At 34.0% G+C, this 26097-nt stretch overlaps 3 protein-coding genes and 1 pseudogene across 7 annotated transcripts; 2 read left to right on the top strand and 2 right to left on the bottom strand.

The window, feature by feature from the left end:
- Positions 1-2094: 2094 nt before the first annotated feature.
- LOC108199144 (adenylate-forming reductase 06235-like) lies at positions 2095-3963 on the top strand (annotated as a pseudogene).
- An 18-nt stretch (positions 3964-3981) lies between these two features.
- Positions 3982-6670, bottom strand: LOC108198967 (GDSL esterase/lipase At5g45910). The gene is made up of 5 exons (XM_064082681.1): positions 6422-6670; positions 6066-6287; positions 5239-5387; positions 4890-5163; positions 3982-4530 (listed from the first exon to the last, which is right to left on the bottom strand). Exons 1-5 carry the CDS (start codon positions 6663-6665, stop codon positions 4319-4321), a joined length of 1101 nt encoding a protein of 366 aa, XP_063938751.1. The 5' UTR covers positions 6666-6670; the 3' UTR covers positions 3982-4318.
- Positions 6671-12177: 5507 nt separating this feature from the next.
- On the top strand, positions 12178-20757 carry LOC108198964 (uncharacterized). 5 transcript variants are annotated; one of them, XR_010286151.1, is made up of 11 exons: positions 12178-12292; positions 12396-12668; positions 12871-12930; positions 13028-14551; positions 14787-14837; positions 15150-15267; positions 15356-15512; positions 17171-17449; positions 19295-19511; positions 20209-20268; positions 20438-20757. XR_010286151.1 is itself a non-coding variant. In XM_064082502.1 (9 exons), exons 4-9 carry the CDS (start codon positions 14277-14279, stop codon positions 16406-16408), a joined length of 543 nt encoding a protein of 180 aa, XP_063938572.1. In that variant the 5' UTR covers positions 12178-12292; positions 12396-12668; positions 12871-12930; positions 13028-14276; the 3' UTR covers positions 16409-16547. The 5 variants fall into 5 exon arrangements, 3 of the variants coding, with proteins under 3 accessions (XP_063938572.1, XP_063938570.1, XP_063938571.1); XR_010286150.1 differs by lacking the exon at positions 20209-20268; XM_064082502.1 differs by lacking the exons at positions 17171-17449; positions 19295-19511; positions 20209-20268; positions 20438-20757 and adding an exon at positions 16342-16547 and having other exon boundaries at positions 13028-14291; positions 14417-14551.
- A 1537-nt stretch (positions 20758-22294) lies between these two features.
- Positions 22295-24424, bottom strand: LOC108197799 (GDSL esterase/lipase At5g45910). The gene is made up of 5 exons (XM_017365505.2): positions 24149-24424; positions 23834-24055; positions 23472-23620; positions 23106-23379; positions 22295-22642 (listed from the first exon to the last, which is right to left on the bottom strand). Exons 1-5 carry the CDS (start codon positions 24381-24383, stop codon positions 22434-22436), a joined length of 1089 nt encoding a protein of 362 aa, XP_017220994.1. The 5' UTR covers positions 24384-24424; the 3' UTR covers positions 22295-22433.
- Positions 24425-26097: the final 1673 nt, after the last annotated feature.

Below are 26097 nucleotides of genomic sequence, written 5' to 3'. Positions count from 1 at the left end.
CTGTATTATTGTATCTCATAAATGGTCTGTAGACTGTATATATGACATTGAGTCATTGACTTTAGAGTTAGTGCACGTAAACTTAAATTAGATTAAATCAAAATCTTCTAATAAAAAGATAATCTAAAAACCGTTCGCAAGAGTGTGCAAAATGTAGAAATTGAATATTTAGCTTTTAAAAATTAAATGAAGAATAAGTTAGTCATTACTTGTTTATGAGTAATGAAAAATGAACTTTAAATATTTAAAAAATGACTAGCATTACAACAGAACAGGGTATTTACAATGAAAATTAAGTCTAAAATCCGTCGCAAGTTCCAAACTTACGAGTGAATATTTCCATCGGCTCAAGTAGTAAGTTCATTATATGTTACTGATAATTATAATTTAAAGCATCATATGTAACTAATCTTGCTCCGAAGCTCAGTTTCGGCTCGGTTAGCTGTGCAATAAATGTAAACCACCAACTTTCTTGATATTCGTTTATTCACTCACCGTCAATTAACTTCGAAAAATTGATGAAAATGTCAAAGTTGCCAATATGTAAATTTTCCTTTCCCAGCAAGAACCCTGGGCCATACGACCGCAATTAGGAGAGCACATACTTATTCTTTAAACATTAAGGTCAAGACTCCTCGGTCAAGCAGGGTATATATACGAGCAAGGCTACTATTCGGCTAGTTATGCATTAAATGTAAATTACTAATTTTCTTAGAAATTTTATAGTTTCTAACGACCCTCAAATAATAACACAATTTGATGAAAATGTCAGGTTGAAATTATGCAGGGGTGTTGGACTCGGCCCGAAACAGTTTATTTGTACAATTTGTCTAATAAATATTATAAATTAATTTCTAATTTATAAGTTAGAATGTGAGAAATTGAAAATCCGATCTTTTCTCAGTGACTTAATTTTAGAATTTGGTTTTACAAGTATGAAGAGAACCACTTTAAAAAATAATCTATAATAATTTATTATCATATTAATAAATTTTAGACATAATAAATTATAAACATCAAAAAATTATCCAAACACATAAAATAAAATAACTGTTCATTTATAATTAATTTTTAATTTATAAATAATAAGTACCTTTTTTAAGTTAGACCAACCCAATAATTCCCGCCGAACCTTGTAATTCCCGCCGGTATGTGCAAACATAATAATATACATAGGTTATTGTTTCATAGAAAACCACTTTATATCGAGTCTCGAGAATTATTTGGTTCTATCTTAAAATCTTATCAATAATTTTAAAATTAGTCATATTTATGCATAAATTTGGATTCTAAAATATAGAATACTAATTATATATAATATGCACATACAATTTAACACATACAACCTAAGTAAAAAGTTTGAATTTTAAATTTGCTTCTAATATAAAACCATTTAGTATGAATATGCAAATCAGTTTGTATATTATGATAATTTTCAAAAAAAATTAAAGAGGAATAAAATGATGAAAATTCATTTTTTAATTTACTTATTATATATTTTATGGATAGTGAGATTGATACATGATATTATTTATGTGTGTATTTAAGGTTTGTCTACTGAACTCTATATATAACGTGGTTCTCCAAATAATACGATTTTTAATTTATATATATATGTGTGTGTCGATATATATAAATAATTAATGTTGGTATATATAATTTTCAAATACTAGCAATTTCTGTTCAAATTTTGTATAAGCTTCCGGACCTTCTCGAGGTTTTTGAAATGATTACAAAAAATGCTTTATAAACATGCCATTAATTAGTTAAATAAATTTTGCTACTTGATAATTTTAGTCGTGACTAATTCATTACAGTTTTTATCCGCACGCCGAGATTCTGCAACCTAGGTCACCATGACATACCTACTCACTCACTATACATGAATTTAAGATTTTCAAATTTGGTATGGATATATATCATATATGCCGTCAACCGATATTAAAAGAATGTGGATATAGTAGATTATTAATATTTGTCAAAGTCAACTGATGCTTAAAAGCTTTATGACCAAATCATAGTTTCACTTAAAGCATAACCACACTATATAAACAAGGCTAATCAACCACAACCAAGAAAAGCACACATCTCTATTCTTCCAAAAGACCATATATATTCACATGGCGAATCAAGAAAATCTAGTTAAATTTTCAAGTTGCCGTGGTGTAGCATTCGAAATCAAGCCTCATCCCGATCCATTTGCACTAAAACACTCACCTATTCTTCAACAAACCAAACCTCCTAGTTCAAGATCTTGGCTTCCGTGGGGAAGCAATTCCAAAATTGTGCCTACATACAGCATTAGTCTGCGCTCTGCTAGCCATGCTAGTAGCCATTTCTGTGATCTCGATGATGAGGACGACGACGATGATGGCTATGAAATTAATATACTAATCGACGAAGGCCATGGTCATGTACTTCCTCTGCCACCACCTTTTGTTCAACCTGAACAACCGCCACCAAAAGTTGTTAAACCTAAACAATCTCGATTATCGGTTATATTGCTCGATCAAGGATTGTTTACGGTTTATAAGAGACTTTTTGTTGTTTGCTTGGCGATCAATATAACGGGTCTGGTTCTTGCTGCAACCGGGAAGTTTTCATATGCAAGAAACCATGCGGCCATATTCGCCATAGGGAACATTCTGGCTTTGACACTATGTCGAAGTGAGGCGTGTTTACGGATCATCTTTTGGATGGCTGTCAATTTCTTTGGCTGGTCTTGGGTGCCTCTTCGCTTGAAACTAGCTATAACATCTCTTTTACAATCTCTTGGAGGGATACATAGTGGTTGTGGAGTGTCCTCAATTGCATGGCTTGTATATGCTTTGGTATTAACTCTTAAAGATCGAGACAACACTTCACCGGAGATAATAGGGGTTGCTTCGGCAATTCTTGGACTCCTGTGCATTTCTTGTTTGGCAGCATTTCCCCTCGTTCGGCATCTCCACCATAATGTATTTGAGAGGACTCATAGATTCGCAGGGTGGGCGAGTTTGGCACTTCTTTGGGCCTTCATCATTCTCACAATCACGTACGATCCAGAAACAAAATCATACAAAGATCATCATTTAAAATTGATCAAACAACAAGAGTTCTGGCTAAATATTGCAATTACAATTCTTACAATCCTCCCCTGGATAACAGTTAGGCGCGTTCCGGTTAGGGTTTCTGCACCGTCTGGTCATGCATCATTGATAAAGTTTGAGGGAGGAGTCAAGGCCGGTATACTGGGAAGAATTAGTCCTTCCCCGTTATCCGAATGGCATGCGTTTGGCATCATTTCGGATAATAAGCAAGAGCATATGATGCTTGCTGGTGCAGTTGGTGACTTCACGAAAACCCTCGTATCGAAACCTCCAACACACTTATGGGTTCGACAGGTTCACTTTGCAGGGCTGCCTTATCTAGTCAACATGTACAATAGAGTTTTAGTTGTGGCCACGGGTTCGGGTATTTGTGTTTTCCTTTCGTTCCTCTTGCAGCCTTGCTCGGCTGATGTTTGTGTGCTTTGGGTGGCGAAAGGAATTGAGCAGAACTTTGGCAAAGAAATCCAAGATATGGTGAGCGGGTTTCCGAAAGAGAAGGTAATTGTTCATGACACGGCAGTTCTTGGACGGCCTAATGTGTCTGAGATGAGTGTTGATGCTGCTAAGAAATGGGGAGCCGAAGTTGTGATTGTTACGAGCAATCCTGAAGGAAGTAGAGATGTTGTAGGGGCTTGCGAGGCCTCAGGGATTCCTGCTTTTGGTCCCATTTGGGACTCATGAATTTTATGATTTGCTCGCTATATATGTATAATAGTTATGGTAAAATTAATGTGGTCCATTCTGTACATATAAGAAAATGAAAGATAGTGATATATTTTCAGCTTTTATTGAATGTTTTTGCAGATAAAATTTCTATAATGTACTATCTAAAAGAAGGGGCACTGTGTGTTATATCTTTATCAATTCAATAAAATTTGTGGCATTTTAGCTCAGCTAAAAACATCAGTTGTATTCGGTACCACATATTGTACGCACGCTCGTACATAAAAATGAAAGAGGTGGAAACACTTGGTGTAGCAGTTATTTAGGTCACGAACTCATCTTCAGATATGTACCATGTATGATATGGTTACACCCGTTCACGTTTACATGACAGAAACTAAAAGTAAAGCCCGTGCAATAGTTAATACACCAGATATATCACCCTGAGAGGAGAAAAAGGAAATACTAGATATAATAATATTTTTAACTCAAAATATTTTAACGTACATGCTAAAAAGTCAAAAGACAGATATTTAAGAACGGAGAGGGTAGTTAATATTAATTTTTTACTGAATACGCGGTGACGTGAAAGGACCACGAATTAAAGCCTTGGCTATAAGCCCATAAGCTGCCTCTGTTAAGTGAATCCCATCCCAATTAGCATATGTAGAAGGATTAGTGCATGTTTTGGACCCGGTGCGCCCACAACTTGCGCTACTGTTGAAGTTGAAGGATCCTCCTCCTCCACAACATGCAGCTAATACACCATTTGTGAATCCTGCATTTTTTCATATGTATGATATATGTTCTTAGTACTATTTTCGAAACTAAGATATATATAATGACGATACACGGACATACAATTATTGATGTTTACCAAACAAATGTATAATTTGGAAACGATGTCATGTAACCAGCTCATTCGAAACCTTTATAAGGTGTCACAATTAGAATCTCTTACTTGAATATCATGTATTATACCTAATAAGAGATGGTTATCAAAGCACTAGTAAATCAGAACCCGAAATGCATCATAGATGTAAATTAATAAGTTCATTTTTCCATTTGTCTTTATTATGTTTATCATTTTATTATTTGTTGGATGGGAATATATATGTGTGATTACTCATTACTCACCATGATGTAGCGGATTGTGAACATATTTCTTAGCTGCATTGTAGTAATCGGCGTACATGATCTTAGCATGCGGATATTTTGCTCTCAAGCTACCCAAAGCAAACTGGAGTTGCTTGTTGTGAAACTTTGCAAAAGCGTTGTGCGCTCTCAAGCACCCATTTCTATCGTAGGCTGCTTTCTCCGGTGTAAGGAAGAGGGTCAAGTACGCTGGCAAGCAACCGATGGGCAAATTCCCTGGAACAAGGAGCTCAACCGCACCTTCCTCTATCAGCGTCTAATGGGGAATTCAGTAATTAAATCACACGCCAAGATTCAGGAGGTAATTTAATTTGATGATTAAAAGTCTTACACTTGCTGTTGAAATGATCTTTTCAAGAACTAGAGGCACTAAAGCTTCGAGCTCTTTCGGGCTTGCACCACCAAATAACGGATAATTGTAGTCGTTTCCACCAATCTCTCCCACCAGAAACAGTGACTTTTTGAAATAGTTGTCACATTCTACGTCAAAACAAAAAAACATGCATGCATAAGAGCATCTCCAATGTGAGGTGCCAACCAAAGTTGCTAAACATGCTTATTCATCAAAAATATCAATATTTTATTTTCTCTTTCTTTTAAGTTACTTTTGGCACCCCTCTTATCAATATTCACTCCAATGGTTGGCAACTAAAGTTGTCAAAAATACTATAATTTTGTTTATCTAAAACTAGATAGGATATTATAGGCTTTTATGACAATAAATGAATTTTTCCCATTTTGGGAGGGTGCCAAAGGGTGCCAAAAATTGGCAACTTTGCTTGGCACCCCTATCACTCCAATGGGTAGCCAAAAAGATTGTTATGCCATGTCATGCCACATGGCATTTTGGCACCTCTCTTGGCACCCCCATTGGAGATGCTCTAAGGTTGCTACAACTACAAGAATGTTGGTTATTTTCGACTGAAATTTTTGACCCGAATTATTTTCAAACAGATAAGGTTAAAAATAAGTGTGGTCGTATTTAATCAGTCGAAATAATTATATCGACTAAATTTGGTCGAACATATTATAACCAGTCATATTTAGTTGGTCCAAAATAGAAATAAATTCGATCTTTTTTTATTGTCAAAGATTTTGACATTCGAAAATAGTCACTATTTCTGCAGTCTCATGTACTGTATGATGTTCTATAGTTACCTTGTCTGGTTGTGCATAAGGTTGATTTGAGCTTCTTGAACCAGCCAAGCTGAACACTTAACGAACTGTTGGTCCATAAAAAGTGTCCCAGTTTCTTGTCTGCGTAAAACTCGGCATCAAGTGCAGTAGCGCCAGCAACTGCGAAGTTCACTCCATTTTCATACTTGACCCCATCCACAATTGCTAGATACGGCGGTAGATAGGGCAATCCATACGCCTCAGCTATATTGATTATAATGTTAGAATGCATAACATTAGAATGCACTGCTTTCTCAAATGACACGCATTATATGCCTAGATAAATTTCGAAAATATTGACATATTACAACTAAGGAATGTGGAATGTGTGTGTTTACCAAAGAAATCAACTATGAGACGGCCGTTGGAGCATCGACCTGTTGGTCGTTGGAAAAATGTCTCGCCGTAAGGCAGATTTCCTACTACTGAGAATGGAAGGGCCCCGGAAAGTAAGAAATTTCCGGTGTCCGCTAGGGAGTCCCCAAAACTGGTGATGGAGTTATATTTTCTAGGAGGAGGAGGAGGAGTTTTAGTGCATGAAGCTGCACAAAGCATACACAAGAGGAAATAAAACAAGGTCATGCTTGTTAATGTAGTTCGAGTTTGAGTTTGAGCTTGACTACTAGTTACTATTTATAGATAATTTTCGAGCAGGGGCCAAATTGTTGTCTTTCTTTAATCCGAGTAATATACGCTCAAATTGTCATTTACTTCTGATTGTTTTGTTAAAGTTCACGTTTTGAAATTCGACAAAGAATTAGGGATTTTGGGTCTAATCAGATGTTTAATTAACACAAATATTATAAATCTTATTCCCTCCGTCCCCTTTTACATATTCATTTTGACTTTTGACTAGTCAAATTGACTATACTTTGACTGAACTTTACATGTATTAGATAATTGAAAAAAATAATAAAAAATATATCATTAGAAAGTATATTTAGTCTATTTTAATATGCAACTTTCAGATTTTAGACATAAAGAGTAGATAATTTGTAATGTGTAGTCAAAAATTGGTCAATTTGACTCTTCGAAAAGCAAAATGGACATGTAAAAGGGGACGGAGGGAGTATTTGACAACGGACAGTGTAACAGTTTGGAGGATACTATATTACAATTTGGATTTAATAAATTAATTTTAAAAAAAATTGTTCGAACGAGCTTTTTCAACTGCAGGACTGTTATATGTCTCTTGAAATACAAAAAAATTAATTCAATAACTATTATCAAACAATTATATTTAACAACTAACTGTGGGGTGTTTGTTAATTCATACAGGTGACATTTACAACTTTATATGCAAAAAGAGAGAAGTTTTGTAGAGATAGTCGGCAAAAGGGTGATGAATATACCTACTATTTACTCCTATGTTGATATTTTTGCAGCAGAGTGTACTTCTGTAAGACCGTAACCACATATTTTTTGTTGCTATAGGTTATACGCCCACCTAATAACTAGCTCATTTCGCATTTCTTCATTTTCTATAACCATATTGCGTCTTTATATGAATCTAATTAATGAACAAATAAATACTAGTATATATAGTTAGCAGTACCTTCGTATAAGCGTTACAACGCTCCTCTTCTTTTTTATTTTTTAATCTAACAAAATAAATAAATCTGTGCTTCGAAACAAAATTCACACGCCTTTTGAAGTGCGCCAGAGTACCGAGCAGATTATCTCAAGAGGTGTCACCAACGCTACTCTTTGAGGAAGATTAAAACTACCGGGTCAGATTTGGTAACCACCGAAGAGATATCTTATTTGATTAATATTTCTCATATGTGAATGACTCAACATTTTCCTCGACAACACTGGCTACACATTTTATTCGAATGGTTCACATTTCACATTTCATTATGTACACTCGTGCAGTCCATCTCCTATTCTTTCCCCACTTTTTTCAATTACCACTGATGTCTGCACAAGTATGGTATGAGATTTATATTATCCTCGGTATACAAAAATAGTCGATAAAAGAAGTGTTGTATAAAACGGGAGAGAATGCAAAAATACAATCTAACAAAAGAGATGTATTAACAAAATTATTGATCATGATCCCGTTGTTCTTCATCTTCGAACTTGTTTATTGAAATTTATACATTTGATTTCCTGCTGTAAATTGAATTGTATATAAATATAAAAGTTATGCATTTCTCGTAAAAAAATGGGTATATTTTTCAACCAATAAACTAGAACAAAATCCTTAAGAGTGTGTAGGACATGAATAAGAAAAATGTAATATATTCTCAAATAAGAAATTAAGATGATTTCATTTTAAAGATGAAAGTTGTTATGCATTGATAAACTCCACACTAAAAGCACATCTTGATTTATAGATATAAAAATTAACATGTTAATCGCATTTGTTTTTTTAGGAAACCGGTCCACAGCCACCGGTGGATAGGGACCGGTTTCCAACCACCAAATCATATCCACCCATTACTATGATCCTATGGCTCAAAAAAAACTCCCCGCAATGAAACATTGCAAACCCACAATGAAATATTGCGGGTATGCTAGTCCCCGCAATGAAACATTGGGGGTATATAAGTACCCGCAATGTTTCATTGCGGGGAGTCTCTTTTTATTCCCTGGACCGTTTTGCCACTCCTTCACATTAGGGCTGCTCATGGGTTGTCCAACCCGCTCAAACCAACCCAACCCAACCTTGAACTAGGCCGACTAACCCGACCCATTCCAAACCGTGGGTTAATTGGATTCGTATTCACGAGCACCTTAATACAATGAAGTTTTTATATTTAATACTAATACAAAATTAATGATATTAAGAATCAAAAGTGTGTATTGGCAAACATGCTAGAGAGAAACAGGAAAAGTAATAAGAGACGGAGGGAGTAGAATATTTTTGGTTGCTCACAGAACTATATTTACTTATTTGATGATAGAATGTGCAGTGAGTGTAGTGCAGTGTGCAGAAACAATTAGAAATAAAGCTTTATAGTTCAAATCAAACGACTCACATTGCTAGTTTTTACGATTATATATCATGGCGGAAACATGATTTTTAATAGTTAGTAGTGTATTAAGATTCAGTTGTCCACCTTAATATGAAGAGAATATCTGCACTCTAAAAGCACCTGATATTTTGTATCGGTGCAATGTCCTATGTTATTGCTAATTGTATACAACAAAATGGTGCAAAACATATTTTGGATTATGCTTATCTTGCAAATTTTTCAACCCGATCAACCCTACCCCAACCAACCCAACCCGTCATACAATTAGTAGGGTTGGGTTTATAATTCTTTTTATGATTAATGGGTTAAATTTTTATAACCCGTACTAAATGGGTTGGGTCGCTTGAATGGCCGAAACCGGCCCAACCCAGCCCATGTGCAGCCCTACTTCACATATCATATGCCTTGTAGAGTTTATATATTAATTTATTATCATTTATCATTATTAAATTAAAAATATTGTTAAGGTTAGAAATAGTAATAAATTTTTGATTTTTCTTAGTATAATATAGAAATAAACTTCTATCTAATTTCTTTATATTTTTATCCTATTGGATTTTGTATGTCGTTTCGTTATGCAGATAATTTTACTTATTTGAATATTTATACTTGTTTCTTAAATATATCGAGCACATGTTTGAACTATGTTGTTCACATGTTCTTTTAAGGTTAATTAATTTTTAATATTTATTCAATCTATATTTTGATACTAATTTTGAATTGTTAAAAATATATTTTAAAATTAGTTATTAACAATTCATTATCTAATTTTTAGTTTATTCTTTATAACAAGAAGATAAAATTTATGTTTTTTAAAATTTCTCTTCAATTTTGAAAGATTATTTGAAAAATAATTTTTATTGTAAAAATGTTTAATGATAATTTGGTGTTTAATATATAAATCACGTCAAGACAATACTTATACGTACAAGCAGTGTTTTCAAATATACTCAGAACATACGAAAATTAAAGGCAAATATCAAAATTATGAATAAACGTACTGAAACTGATTAATATTAGTATGAACACGTATAATTAATATTTTTTTTAGCTAAAGTCGAATTCTTTTTTTTTATTTTACAGATTATTGACTTTTTCTAATTCTCTTATGTACAACTTACAAGTAGTGTTTTCAAATATACCCGAACATATGCAAATCAAAGATAAATATTGAAATTATTAATAAACATTACTTAAATTGGTTGAATATTAATAAGAACACATATAATTAATATCTTTAGCTAAAGTCGAATAAATTCTTAACACTTATTGAAGTTTTTCCAATATTTTGAATAATAAGAGTAACATTATCTTCCCCGTAATGAAGTATAGCGGGGAGAATGTACATAATTTTCATCCCCGCAATGAAATATTGTGGGGATTATGTACCCGCAATGATTCCTTGTGGGGAGTTAATTCTTCATTTAAACGATGGATGGGTGAGGTGGCTAGTTCATTTTTCAATACACACCCGCAATAACTCATTGCGGGGAGGTTATTCTTTAAGCAATACCCCGCAATAAATCATTGTGGGAATATGTTATTTTCTAAAAGATACCTTGCAATGAATCATTGCGGGGAGTATGTTTTATTCCAAAACTCACTTATCAGGATTCGAACAGTTAGAGCTGAGCATTCGGTCGGTTCGGTCCGGTTCCGGACCGAACCGAAAGAACCGAAAACCGAATTTCTAATTTTTTACGGACCGAACCGGACCGAAATTAACATATGGACCGAACCGGAACCGAACCGAAATAACTCGGTTCGGTTCGGTTCTTTCTCACAGAACCGAATTTTTTTTCAAAAATATGAAAAAGCTGACGAACTGTGACAGATATATTGCTGGCCAAGTCTTTGTAATAACTAATAACAATGTAATCTAACTATCAGTGGCTACTGCTTACTGGTAACGCAAGTCGGCAACTGATTATCAAAAGCAAGTTCAACTTACAGGTTGCACCTATTTCAGACTTGATTGCTTGATTCGCAAATTGATCACAGATGCTTGAATCTCTACTTGATTGTATGGATCTTTGATTCTGGGGTTTTGGTATGAGGCGGGACGGCGATTAGGGTACTGGGTATGTAGTCATGTACTCAAGTCTGTGACTCAGTGGCTGCTCTATACTTACATATTATTAACACAAGTATTATATTTAATATATTATATTATTAATATAAATAGTTCGGTCTATTCGGTCCAGAACCGAATTTTTTTCAAAAGAACCGGACCGAACCGAAATTTAATTCGGTCCGGACCGAAAAACCGAAAAAACCGAAATTTTCAAAAGGTTGGAACCGAACCGGACCGAATTACTGCTGTTCGGTTCGGTTCTTCGGTTCTGGTTCGGTTCTGCTCAGCCCTACGAACAGTGTACCTTTGAGTTACAAGGGAGATAATAATGGCAATTTGACAAAGAAAATTTCCTTATCAACTATTCGTTTCAAAGATATATAACCTTTGAAATAAAATTTGATAATAAATCAATTTTATTGTATATTAATAATAATATCAAAAAAAGAAAAATATATTAAATTAATAATATAATATAATATTTTAATATTAAAATTGATCGTGTCATTTATCTCCGCAATGTTTCATTGCGGGGAGAATTGGTCCCTGTAATGTTTCATTGCGGGGAGTGGTGATACCGCAATGTTTTATATATTGCGGGGACGGTAATTCATTTTTCCAGCTACCAGTTACAACAAAAATACTCCATCTCTTACACCCATTTCAATCTTTCATTTTGAACGTTTTGAAGATCAAAAAAGGTACTCCTCTTTACCTTATGGAATATTTATTTGATAATAATTCTAGTTTCCATAGTGATCATGTTAATTTCGATTATACTTCCGTTACAAATCCTTTTATGCGTAGGAAAAAAGTTAAAAATAAAATAATATAATATAATATAAATAATAAATAAATTTTTAATATAAATAATATAATAATAAATCATTTCAGTTACAAAGTATTGCGATTATATACTCTTAATACATGCTAGCGAAGGCTCAAAAAAACTCCACAAAATACCCACTAATTTGCCTGCTCCGTTAACCCATTTACCCGTTTCAGTTTTTATCTTTCGGATAATTGATCGTGTTTTTCTGTTACCTTATTTCCCACGTCCTATTTCAAAATTTTGAATTCCAGATCTTGCAAAACCATCTTCAAGCTTTATGGATCATCTCGGAATCTTCTGCCATCGATGTATACATCTTCAGGTCGTGTTTTTTTATCCCCGTTTTGTGTTTTGAATCTGTGTTCTGTGTATATGTTTTTCGAGAACACATGTAGTGATCATAATCTGTACAACATCAATTGCAGGAATGAATCGAAATATCATCACAATGCCAGCAAATGAATCAATCGATGTATGCTTCCTGTGTTTTACTCTTTTCTCCTGGGCTAATTGTTTTCTACTGTGTTGCAGTCGCCTTCAGATCAATCTTGTGTATATCCGATACCGCAGCATAGGTCTGCTAGCCTTGACACTGGGATGGGTTCAGCTACATACACCGTTGAGGACGCGTTTGCAAGCAGTAAACAATCAAGGCCTATGTTTGGATCGAATGAAAATCTGGATCCTAATATACATATGTTTGTATTATCCTTTCCCTCTATTTAAAAACTCAAATAATTTTCAAATTTGTTGTTCGTGACTTTAGATGTTTGATAAAAGTTGTGGTTTTGATTCTGCATTTTTAATGTTTGATAAAAGTTATGAGAGAATTTTATGTTAATTGTCCCTGTTGAACTTCATCACTTTGTTTGCTTGAATATAAGTCGATTGTAATCACAGGACTTGCACGTGGATTGGATTCTTTTTGAATCCAGGATTTTATTTGACTCATTTGAAGTGGTAAGTGATACCATTGACGACTTTAATCCATCTTTCCACTACATTTTAATATATCTATGCTACTACATATCTGATTACTTTCCATTTGACATTTCAGGTAAAGAAGGAAGACAAGAATGCTCGAAGAACTGTTTTGAACAGTGTTGTAAGAGCTATGTATCTAAGCATTCAACAATTTTAGTTCGGGGCAATAACAGCCAAATAGTAAGAGCTATGAATTCACCTATAACCATCTACATTATATAAGTTTATTATCTTAGTTCGGGGCAATAATAGCCAAATAGTTTTAATCTTCTGCAATTCTACAATTGTGTAATTTTGTATATCTCCGTTTAAATTCATTGGATACGCTTACTCCTATTCTTAGGGTCTTCCTAATTAAACACAAAAAGAATAGATTCATTACTTAACCGGGTAAACCCAGAAATTACCCATTTCTGATAACTATACTAATTTGAAAGGCTTGTCTGCTGATAACTTCCGCAATATTAGCTAGGAGTTATCAATTTCAAATTAATCATAACCAATTAGTTTTTATCATTTCAAATCATTTGTCATCATCAACGATATCTGGATTGACGTTATTAATTTGTTTTTGTAAACATACTATCCGTGATTCTCCATTTGTTAGCTATTCTCTATTGTATATATTTTTAGTGCTTTTTCAATGATACAGGTGTTGCACAGGTTTGTTACAAACACACTCCTTTCTCTACTTATTTCTTCTCTTTTTCATTTATTGATTCTCTCTATTTGTATTTGTGATTTATGAATGATTATGAAATCAGGTATTATAGAAGTGTACTTTTGTTTGTTGCATATAGTAACCATTATTATGCTGGTATTTGTATTCAAAGTTGTTGCATAAATCATATGTTGTAGAATTTTTGCGCCCTATTAGAGAAATTCTGGAGATGTGCAGTAAGGTATATGTTGAACCTTATGATTATCTATAAACTTGAACTTTTATGAGTACATGAAAGTAGTGTCTGTTCAAATTTCTAATGCGTGTTTTCTATCGATAGACAAGTCAGAATCCCTTCCAGGTGTTGATTTTTTCTATGTTCAACACCTTGGTTAAAGCTGGAGATAACTAATTACACCTTCCAGGGAAATCAATAAATCAATCACAATGCTTTTGTTTTCAAGCCAGGTGTTGATTTTTTCTATATTCTTCATAGAGTCCGGTGCATGCATTGGAGTTTTGTTTCTTCCTATTCAGCTTGATGTAGTATCAGTGGAGTTCTTTCTAGGGTGGTTAATTGCATGTGCTGTGGGGTCTGGATGTCATGTGTGGATAGCTGGTGGTATTTTTTAGTGCAGTTGTGGATCAGTGTCATGGATTTATGCTGCAGTGTGGGGTTAGTGATTTCCACAGATTTGGTTTGGTGTTGCTTCTGCTGGGATTAGAAGCATCGGAAGGATATTGGGTACTTCTATGTTTTTATTTAGTTCAAACATGTCGAATTTTCCTTATATACTGCAGAAGTGGAACGAAGGAAAGCAAAAAGAGAAGGTCAACAACATGGTGTTGTTTGATAAGCCAACCTATGATAAGCTTCTCTCTGAAGTTCCCAAGTTCAAGCTTATCACTCCTTCCATCCTTTCTGATTGTTTGAGGGTAAGAAAGTCCTTAATAACATATTCGTTACGTCTACTTAGTTGTATTGATATCAAATTATTTGTACATGAAAGGGCAGGCAATTCCATATATGCTTTATACGACAGCCTGGAGGAAGATATACACGAGCTTGATGCATTAACCATTTCAAGCATCCTTCCCGCCTTCTCTGATATAGGATTTAATGTATATTTATACATCTATATGTGTTTAACCCTTTCTTTTCATATTTCAGGCTTTGGGGCTTGCCTACCCGCAGCTGGGGATGTTAACTGCGGCTATAAAGGTAGTTTCCCCCGATTTATTGTGTTCTTTCTTATTATCATTTATGGACAATTATATAACTTAACCTCATAACTTTATAAATTAGTCATATTAGGATTATTTGAGTTATGAGTATGCTCCTGGCACTGATATGATATTCAGAGTCCAACAGAGGATTAGATTGATTAAAAAACCTGTATAGCTTGATACATAATTTGCATAATTAACTTAACAATTAACAGTCGAGCCTGGATATGTTATGATGATGTCGGATAAAATGGCTATAGCCTCTTAAGGAAGGTATCTGCTTACATAGATCTCTGTTGATTGTCAGCCAAAGGAGAACACATCAGCAACCGTTACAGAGTCAGCCTTCTTGAGAGGTCAACGTATGAACAGGGAGACTGATCGTGAGCTGAAAGCATACTGCCTTGCATTTGATAATGAACTTGGTAATGTTTCATTGGCTAACTAATCTTGAAGTCCATTTCTGGCAATATTTTATTATTGTCCTGAATCTGTTTATGTGCCAACCATCAGGTCCAGTGCCAATTGCAGATGTTAAGTCATTGACTCAATACGGTGAACTATATGATGGAAATACCCGTTTCTTCAGGAGCACACTTTTTGTTGCTGCTGTTAGATCCTGTATGATGAAGCGTCTTTGCTTTATGGTGTGGATTGGATGCCACCAAAGGTATTATCTTCGTATAGTAGTTCTTTTTCGGTTTTTGCTGCTGCACTTGGAGTGTAGTGCTAGATATTTGAGGATCCATAAAGTTTTTTACTGAGTAAAAGGCAGTAGCTTAATAAATATATTTCATGATAGGAGTATTTCTATATCTGCTAAGTGTTTATAAAGTACCATATGCATCAAAGTGCTTTATTGTTCTTTTGCACCATTAAGTGTGTCAAGTTGCATTTTATGCACTTAGAAGTTTTGGAATATAAGAATATGATTTGAATTCAAAATGAGGATGAAAACTGCTAAGGATGATAAAATCTGCGGAATGTGTGCCAATTTGATCTCTCTGCACCTAAATAATTGTTGACACATTTATTCGATGACTTGATTTTTGAAACAGGTCTGCTGGGTGTTAGAATTTTTGGACAATTAGAATACTTTCTTATCAATAGTTATTTCAATATTAAGAGAATTCATTATTTTTGACAATGAAATTATAAATGATTATAAAGTACATGATATGGTCTTTTCAAATAATTTTAAATCCTGTATATGATAGTTAATAAATATTATGTGATATAATCTAATATAGTATGACCGTAGTGAATAAAAGCTCTATATCTGAAACAGTGAGATCAAAGTATATAACAATGACTAATTTAAATCATCATTTTAGTCTTTGATGTAAACAGCACAAGCCAGGTAACAATTTTACAAGTATTCCACAGAAGTCAGTAGAACAGGTCGAAATTTGGCTGGCAGTGAGGAGTTGAGAAACTCAGCATAAGACATTGTTGTTTAGATTAAAGAAAACGCTAAGCTAGGTATGATTACTGTGCAGTTGGAAGGCTGATGTGGTACACCTGCACTCAGGAGACAGTATAGGAAGTGATTTTGAAAATATGTAAATCAGTAATGTGAGTAGCTGTTGCAGCCTCCGCAGTAGCCACTAATGAGGCATTATTCAGATACCTCCATGATGAGGCATCACTAATTATTTTGGTGGCAGCTCAATGTGCAAGGACTGCAGAGGCAAAGGGCGCAAAGAAAGGGCATCACTAATTTATTTTCCGACCTCATTTTAATGAAAATTTTAATAATCTACCCGCACGCGAAGCGCGGGCATAATTCCCTTATAAGACAGGCCACTTAAATTTTCAATATTGATTAACCAGTGGAGTGATGGTTTCCAGGTGCAAGTAATTAGTTTCGTATCTGATGGAAATAATTCCCTTATAAGACGGGACATTTAAATTGCCAGATCTGCTCGCTACTTCTCTAATGCAACTATTATGGCAGGTTATATATTTATAGTATTGCAAGAAGATTTTCATATACTGTTAGCACTGTTTTTATATTAGTTTACATGAATTGACAGGTCATAATATCTAAGTTATCTGAGCATCGTTTAAATCTTCCTCAAAACTAAGCACACCCTTTACAATCGTGTAGCCTATGAATTATTGACATGTGCAAAGTAAGCTACCTTGAATCTGTTATATTTGTTTGCTTATAATTTTTAATTCAAATGGAACTTCTATATAGTTTTGTGCATAAATAAATGTCAAGTCTTGCACGGTTGGAAGCGGGAGGATCTTTGTACCTTTTTCAATCATAAATTTAATGGCCATTTAAGATTAGGGGATGTAATTTTATATGTTTTTTGATAGGGTTCGATGCGACAAGTACTATAGAAGGTTGCTGTGGAAATGCTGGCTGTTCCCAAATTGACAGTTTCAGAAGCTCAAAGGTTATTATAAGTTCATATCCTGATCAATATATCAGCCGGGACAAAATGCATTTTATACAGAATGCTCATACTGTTCTTGCCACTTGGATTCGGCACTGGAGATGTATGTCGGAAGATATTCTCATGAAACAAAGGAGAACAACTGGTATCGATGATCTGGAACTTTCTGAAGCTGACATTCAGAATTTCGCTCTTGCAGGTATGCATTTTAACCAGTTATGTACATTGTGTTTTGTTGTCATGGTTTTGGCCATGATAATCTTAAAATGTATTTCCCCTGTCTTCTAATTATTAAAGCTGATTTGCTAGACTGCAAAATGTTTAATTGCTCGAGTGGTTTACATATTCTTTTTATTTGATAGGTATGTTAATTGAAAATTCAATCTTAGTTATTGAACACCTGCAAACTATTATTTGATCATCACTACCTTAATAAAGGCAACCTGTTTCGTATATAGACAGTCTAATTGAAAAAGTCATACAACAAAAATATCACATGTCAAGTAGGTAATTTGAAAAGAAGAAAGTTGCATACACCACTAGACCAGGAAAGGACCATTTTATTAGGTATAAGAGATGTTTACAAGAGGACTCGGATACCAAAGTAGGAGCAACCCTTTCCTGATTGACTATTTCGCGTACCACACATCACTCTGACTATTGATGGTTCATAAGTTTCTCTACAGCACTAACTATCGTCACATATCAATACTGGTGTTGTCCAATTTGCTGAATTATTAGTTATGACAAGTATATAATTATGTTCTTCTATTCAATTATATTTACTACAAAAGATGAAGTACTAAACATCTATATTTTTTAATTAATAATAATGAACTTGCATGTGTATATTACAAGCTGCATTTTTGCAGCAAAAGATATTAATCTAACAGCTAACCTATATACATTGGATAGCTTCAATTCTCCAACACTTGCTATGCTACTTATTTGGATATTTTTATAGTTTTTACGCAATAAACTTAACACTTAAAATGCCAGTTTGGTTGATTTTTGCATTCAGAATAGTTTCCAAAGTGCAATAGAGACTGAAAAAATGGAGATGCATGGTTAAAAGAATTAAAAATATGCAGCCAAGTATGAATGTTATTGCCCAATACTTAATTATATCGCTTCAAATATTCAAGTTACAAAACTGAATGTGTCGATGGGAACTAACAGTACAAAACAAAGGTAGTATAACAGGAAATATGGACAACGAACCATCGCATACCTGAACTATAAGTACCGCAATGCCAACCCACTTGCATATATCAGCATTGTCCTTTGCGATACACAAAGGGTGACCACTTCAGAAAACACCTAGCTGCCCTTTGCGATACACAAAGGGTGGCCACTTCAAGAAACACCTAGCTCCCACTGTTCGGATTTTATAATGTAAAAAAATATGATACAAAAACATAGTAATATTTTGTGATTGCAAATAGGCTTGGACTGCACAACAGAAAACCAATAGACATCATACACTATAGAAATTTGCCGCATCGCCAATTAACATATATTATCAATGTACTGGCACAAATAAAGATATCTCCTAAGAATAGTTAAGGGTGTCTACTAGACCTAAATGACTAAATCAGAACAAAGTACAACATTTTATATCCAGAAATTGGTGACACGGGTTAGAAGCTGTGGCTAATTTATACCACATCAGTAACACCGTAGAAACTATACAGCGTGACAGGTTTAATCGCTGACTTGTTAGGGTAGTTTTCATATCCTTTTAACACATAGCAGTCACAATAAAATCCCAGTGCCATGCCATTGCAGTATATGTACTCAAATTGTAGAAGTTGTCATGATTTGTTCCGGTTACATTGTATCTTTTTGACAATCAAGAGAAAGGCAATTTTGCTTATATCATATTTCTTTTGTGCTTGAAGTTGTATGTTTTTTTTACTTTCTGTTTAATATAGTAGGACATCTTTCACTTTTATGTATAAGCTGAGATTTACTTAATGTTTTATTTAGAATTGTATTTCCAGTAATCTTAATTGCATGCATGAGTTCTTTTATTGCCCATTAGATATTGTAAGCTACAAAGTGATGCTGTTAGAGAAGCCATCAGGCAGATTACTATTGATGCAAAAGAAAAGGGACACAAGTTCACCGAAACTATTGAACTTCAGATCGGACATGATCCCTAGAAAGACAAGCGTTTCAGTGGTTCGGTTAAATTGCCACACATTCCCAAACCTAATATGAAGGTTTGCATGCTTGGTGATGCTCAGCACGTGGGAGAGGTATGTGTCTGTATTAATTGTGCTTGAATTTGCATCTAATTTTCACCGGCCGCAGTCTTAATGTATTGCTAATACAATTTTAATTTAGTTGTATTATTCTTCTTTCTTTTAGTACACACTAAGAACTTTACAACATGCATTGCTTGCTTTTCTGTCTGTCTTAGTCTTTCATCGAATCAAACTACTCTTGGAACACATTAGACTACTCTTACACTACTCTTGGAACACAGTGGAGGCCGTAAATGGGTGGATTTTTATAAACTGTTGTTTTCCATTCCCACAAACTTAATATATTCTTAATAATTGTTAGTGAAGGAGTAAGGATTTTGTATTGAAAAAGGCATGACCTATCCAAAAAAATAATCGCCTTATACCCATGTTTTTTTTTACTATTTTTGCTTTTACCCGATGCTCTGCTAAGCTCTGCTATTTATTCTCATTTCTTCTGTTTTAGGCCACTGTAATTGATGATGTTGTGTCGGATGAAGTTATTGTACAAACTATCCCAAGCATCTGATGATTTCATTCAAAAATTTTATTATCTCTGCATAATCTTTGCAATTTTGTGATGTGCTAAAGAGGAATTTTATTCCAATATGTTTTTGGTGTATATTGTAAGTTAGTCTGATTATAACGATTTTGTGCTTCCTGTGAGCATATGTAAACTTTTTTATGTTCCATAATACTTTAAATGCAGACACACAAACAATCATGGAGTCTAAGCAAACTTTTCATTCTAGGCCAGAACATGGGAATGGTGAGTTAAGACCTTTGAACTAAATCACTTTTATATATCGATCAAGTCTTATATATGTCGATGTAGTGAAACTCAAAACTAAATCTCAAATTGTTGTTTGTTGTTTTGCAAAAATTATTGTTGTGATTATATTCTGCAAAAGGTGTTAACATTTTATATCTACACCCAGGTGTCATGAAAATAAATGCCCCGTTGTATGGATCAAACGATATGAAGAAAATAACCCTTCCACTTTATCAGTATAAGTGATATGTCCAGTATTAGGTGATGGTGGCAGGATCAGGATCAGGGTACGAAGACAAAGGAGAGGAGATGCGGTGCATCCTTTAACGATTTCTTTTCAAAATTTATATAGTTGTACTACAAAGAAGCTGTTACTATCCTGAAATATGATTCGCTCGAAATGAATAGAATGATTTAATTACTTCTGATTCTGTAACTGGCTATTGTAATTTGATTTTTATGCATGTGTTATTAATATGTGTTCATGACTCTAATGTCATTTTTATTCATGACAACAATGGATCAAAATCTGGAGTTCATCCGAGATCCTCTAATTTATCAGATACATCCTTACATAGTTACATTTTCAAATTTGAGTTCAATACTACTGATGTGCGTAAAGAAGAGTTAGCTTTCAAATTAATAATGTTTTAGTGAGAGATATACATTTAGTCAATGTGTACCAAATCCAAAAAATACAATTTGTCAGCGTATTAGATTAAATTGAAATATTGAGGAAAAACATAATTCTAATAGTTTGTTCCTTATAAGCAAAAAATATTTTTATTTAGATATAACGATGATCGTAAAAAATATATCTCACAGCTTTATTTACTGGTCTTACAGCCATCTATTTATTTTTTAAGAAAAAATTTGGATTAATAGTTTGAATAAATAAATATATTTATTTTTTCGGATCACTACAGATATATGTGAATTCTTCATAGCAAGGGAAGTATTCATGATCATCCTCTCTTATGCAATTGCTGGTATTAATATTATTAATTTACATATTTTTAAAACATATTCACAATGCTTAATTTTATTTATTTTTAAATAATTATAATGGGAGCTCGCGAAGCGCGGGCATAATTTCCTAGTATTATTAAAAGTTTAAATGAAACTATTTATTTTAATATAGATAATATCATAAATAAGTAGTTTATATTATTTAAAATTTAAAAGAATATATATATATATATATATATATATTAATATAAACAATATAATAAATAAATTCATCTCAATTACAAAGTAAAAAACTTTAATTAAAATAGAGAAGGAACTTGTAGAAAGGTATTTACGGTAGGTGGATAATGGAGTTGTTCACCAAGACCCCACAATGAAACATTGCGAGGACTTAAAATCCTCGCAAAACATTGCGAGGATTTTAAGTCCCCGCAATGTTTCATGGCAGGGAGTTCTTCTCATCCAACGGCTCAGATCTGGTGGTTCCCTATCCAACGGTGGCGGTATAAGAGCCCCCGTTTTTTTTATGATAACAATATTACATATAATAGAAGTCGTGATTCGGGTTAAAAGGTCTTGTGAGTTTAAGACTTGTCATTCAACATTAAGTATCAGATTAAAATAAATCTACAAAAGGTCTTGTGAGTTTAAGACTTGTCATTCAACGTTAAGTATCAGATTAAAATAAATCTACAAACAGAAGTTTGTGTCTTTTTTGTGCTTATAAATGAATGATTGTGAATCATTCACCTAAAAATCAACTTATAAAATCAAGAGTTGATATACAAAGCCGTTTCTAACTTATAAATTCAGGAACATAGCCTAAAATCCCCGCCAAACAGAAAATTTCAACAAATGAACCTTTAATGGTAGTCCTCTCGGTCTCATTTTTCTCTTCTCTAAAGCCTAATTAGTTCTCTGGTTGTGTAATGACAGTCATGTATAATTACCCTTTTTCACAATGGCGTATACAGAATTTTACTGTATGGCGTACCACTAACGATAAAGGACAATAATACACTAATTGAAAAATGACCATATACATCCTCTCCCATTTTCAGTTTTAACTATAAACTCATTTTATTATAATATCCGAATTAGCGTACAGAATATTTGGGTTGAAAATGAACCTCAGCTCGTGACAATCAATAGTTGCTACGCTCGTAAAGCTTGCACTAGTTTTAAAGTCTTTGCTAGATAGGTGGTATAGTGAATGGGCCATTAATCAAACCCTTAGCTATATAACCATAAGCTGCCTCGGTCAAGTGAATCCCATCCCAGTTAGCATAAGTAGATGGATTAGTGCATGCTTCGGAGCCGGTGTGCCCACACCTCGCTGTATTGTTGAAGTTAAAGGGTCCTCCTCCTCCACAACATGCAACTAAAACTCCATTCGTAAATCCTGCATTTTTAACCACACACACATATCAGTGATTCTAATATTTAGAGCGTCTTTGTCTGGGCTTATATGCCCGGACTTTAAGACGTATATTTTTCGATTTAAAATTATAAACAGCTTTAAACTCCGACTTAAAATAGGAGACAGCAGGCTCTTGTACAATTTCGCATCTTTTAGTTCGGTGGATCATCAATGCTGCATCGTTTCAAACATTAATAGAGAGCTCAAACGAAAGCTCATAATGACTTTCAACAACCACATTGCGATTCTGCTGGAAAATTACTCAACATATGTAGAGATGAAATCATGAATTTAATTTCGAGTGGCGGGTTCATACTGCGCAGTTGAAATATTTATATGCTTTTTGGCCTTCTTAAAGTTCATTTTTGTTTCTTTCTATTTCATACCAGGCTAGTCCCATGTTTTAAAAAATGTACTCAACTGGAAATATCAAATTGTTACCAACCATGATGGCGTGGAGTGTGAACATATTGCTTAGCTGCATTGTAGTAATCTGCGTACATGATCTTAGTATGTGGATATTTCTTTCTCAATCTTCCCAGAGCAAGCTTGAGTTGATTGTTGTGATACTGTGCAAAACTGTTATGTGCTTTCAGGCACCCGTATTGATCATACGCAGACTTGTCTGGAGTTTGGAATATTGTCAAGTACACTGAGCTGCAACCGATGGGCAAATTCCCCGGAACAAGAAGCTCCACTGCACCTTCCGCGATCAGCATCTACTTGATTATTACAAAATTTATCGTCTGCAGAAATCATTTTTTGAAAGCTATAAATTTATTATTCAGATGGTAATGTTGAGAAGACTTACACCAGCTGTTGAGATAATCTTTTCGAGTACTAGGGGCACTAATGCTTTAAGCTCTTCAGGGCTTCCACCACCGAAAGCAGGGTAATTGTAGTCATTTCCACCAATCTCTCCAACCAGAAACAGTGACTTCTTGAAATAGTTGTCACATTCTGTAATTAGCCGAACAAAACATAATTATGTGCTGTCTTCTTAAAAACCCGGAGCTAGGGATTGCATGATGTATGACTTTGCAATGCAAATGATTAGCTAATTACTAGTAGTATATATGAAATCCATGGAATCACGATCCAGCACTTAAAATGAAATCCATGTTCCCGAACAATGAAAAATGTGGCATGTATCATTTGGGATTGTTATGTTACCTTGTTTGGTATGGCATATGGTTGGTTTTAGCTTCTTGAACCAGCCAAGTTGAACACTTAAGGAATTGTTCGTCCATAGAACGTGCCCTAGCTTTTTGTCAGCATAAAACTTCGCGTCAAGTGCAGTAGCACCAGCAACAGCAAAATTCACCCCATTTTTATGCGTGAGGCCCTCCTCAATTGCGAGATATGGTGGTAGATAGGGTAATCCATATGCCTCAGCTGATGTCAAGACAAACAAAAACAGAGCATGAGAACAGGCAAATCCATTCTTAAAAAAGACACAAATAAGTAAAATGTACTCCATATGTGTACCTATAAAATCAACTATTAGGCGTCCATTCGAACATCGACCAGTTGCTCGTCGAAAAAATGTTTCCCCATAAGGAAGATCAGCAATGACGGGGAATGCAAGGGCACCCGTACGTATGAAATTTCCGGTGTCAGCAAGGGAGTCACCAAAACTAAAAATGGAGTCATATTTTTTAGTACTGATAACTGCACCGAATGAAGCTATGCATAACATACAGAGGAAATAAAACTGTTTCATACTTGTGAGTGTGGTTAGAAATTAGTACTAAGTGAAACTAGCTAGTAAGCATTTATAGATGTTACTCCTAGAACTAAAATCTTAGCGGCAGTTGAGTTCTAAATGCAGAACTACTTTAGCTGCATTTACTACTACTAGAGGCGATGCATCTGCCTCAACTAATTAGACATGAAACTTATAAGTATCTCTTCTTTATACATGTTGGTACAATTTTTTTGTTTACCATTGGATAGGCCGAGTGGTTGGTATCCAGCCCGAGTGGTTGGTTTATCTCTGTTGTCCGGGTACACTCGTATTCGACTTTGGCTCATTCTGAGAATTATTTGAACAAGAGTTAATTAAACTTTGAACCCCTATGTTTGCTCCAAACGCAGTTTAGTACCTGAACTTTAAAACGTGGCAATATACACCCTAAACTTAACATTCTCGTGCAAGTTGTAACCCCTAGTCACTATTCCGTCCAAATCTACTGTTAACTTTAATTGTTTGAGAGGTAACTGTGTGTATATCAGTTTCTAACAGTTATTATACTCCCTGTGAGGCCTCAAAAATTATGTATTATATTTTGAAATTATTTCTGAACACACACAATGATGTAAAAAAAATTAAAATAATTTTAAAAATATGTATATAGATTTAGAATCTGAAAATTTATTTATTTTTAAATAAACAATGTAACTTATTTTAAAATTTTAAAATAAGTACATATTTTAAAATTTATTTTAATCTTTTTTACATCGTTGTGTGTGTTCAGAAATAATTTCAAAATATAATACATAAGCTTTGAGGGGTCACAAGTGGGTAAAGTAGCTGTTAGAAACTAATATACACACTGTTACAGTTAAAGTTAACGGAGATTTGGACGGAATAGTGACTAGGGGTTACAACTTGCACAAGAATGTCAAGTTTAGGGTGCATATTGCCACGTTTTATAGTTCAGGTACTAAACTGCGTTTGGAGCAAACCTAGGGGTTACAAAGTGTAATTAACTCTTTGAACAATTCCTCATTTGTAACAAAAAAAAGAAGATATTATGATGAGTTCTTGAAATGTAGTATGATAAGTTTTTAACTAAAATGCACTAGTTGATTAACCACATGAAGCTGTAGCCTGCAGGAGTATTATCAATTTCATGAACTCTATTAATGAAATTACTTAACCAACATAATTGATCTACTAATCCTTGCCCAAAAAGACTAAACCAACCCATGCCTGTGACAGACCGAGCCACCTGGAGTTTAGTTGAAATATTGTCAAGTTCAAGTCTGGTGTGAAGTGTGAACTATGTACAGATGTTTAGGTAATTTGGATAAAAAAACCACATAATCATGTTCAACTTCGGCTGAATGCGTTCTTCGTTTTCGGTGTATATGATGTACCTACTGAGTTTAAACTTCAAGATTAGTTCGGTCGAACATAATTATCTGGTAGTCAGGAAAGAAATTATGAATTCTTGTGTTGTAATTTGTCTATTTGACAAAAATGTGTAAGCTATACTTTTTTATAAAATAACATAGGTGGTTTTATTTTATTTTCTTTTTAATTTCCTCAATAAAATATATACCAATGAACTTCTTAAATTATTATTTCGTCTTGATTTATTTATAATAATTAATAAGTTTATAAATGTATTTAATTTTTGATTTATAGAAATTTTTTAAACAAACCTAAACATGTCTTTTAGATTATTATTGTGAGAGATGTGGTGTTTATT

This window comes from Daucus carota, chromosome 8 (genome assembly GCF_001625215.2).
Source record: "Daucus carota subsp. sativus chromosome 8, DH1 v3.0, whole genome shotgun sequence".
Classification (NCBI taxonomy): Eukaryota; Viridiplantae; Streptophyta; class Magnoliopsida; order Apiales; family Apiaceae; genus Daucus; species Daucus carota.
The sequence above is the reverse complement of the archived record's forward strand: the minus strand, read 5'-3'. Positions and strand labels throughout refer to the sequence as shown.

What these genes read in the sequence shown, in the direction of transcription:
- LOC108198967 (XM_064082681.1), bottom strand. Translation starts at nt 6,665, where the DNA reads ATGACCTTGTTTTATTTCCTCTTGTGTATGCTTTGTGCAGCTTCATGC. An exon ending in TCTCATAGTTGATTTCTTTG is followed by an intron (nt 6,288 to 6,421) that starts GTAAACACACAC and finishes TAATCAATATAG; the next exon opens with CTGAGGCGTATGGATTGCCC. An exon ending in CTTATGCACAACCAGACAAG is followed by an intron (nt 5,388 to 6,065) that starts GTAACTATAGAA and finishes GTTTTGACGTAG; the next exon opens with AATGTGACAACTATTTCAAA.
- LOC108198964 (XM_064082500.1), top strand. Translation starts at nt 14,369, where the DNA reads ATGTTTTTATTTAGTTCAAACATGTCGAATTTTCCTTATATACTGCAG. An exon ending in TGTTAACTGCGGCTATAAAG is followed by an intron (nt 14,838 to 15,149) that starts GTAGTTTCCCCC and finishes GTTGATTGTCAG; the next exon opens with CCAAAGGAGAACACATCAGC. An exon ending in TGGATTGGATGCCACCAAAG is followed by an intron (nt 15,513 to 16,341) that starts GTATTATCTTCG and finishes ATTACTGTGCAG; the next exon opens with TTGGAAGGCTGATGTGGTAC.
- LOC108197799 (XM_017365505.2), bottom strand. Translation starts at nt 24,383, where the DNA reads ATGAAACAGTTTTATTTCCTCTGTATGTTATGCATAGCTTCATTCGGT. An exon ending in CCTAATAGTTGATTTTATAG is followed by an intron (nt 24,056 to 24,148) that starts GTACACATATGG and finishes TCTTGACATCAG; the next exon opens with CTGAGGCATATGGATTACCC. An exon ending in AGATTATCTCAACAGCTGGT is followed by an intron (nt 23,380 to 23,471) that starts GTAAGTCTTCTC and finishes ATAATCAAGTAG; the next exon opens with ATGCTGATCGCGGAAGGTGC.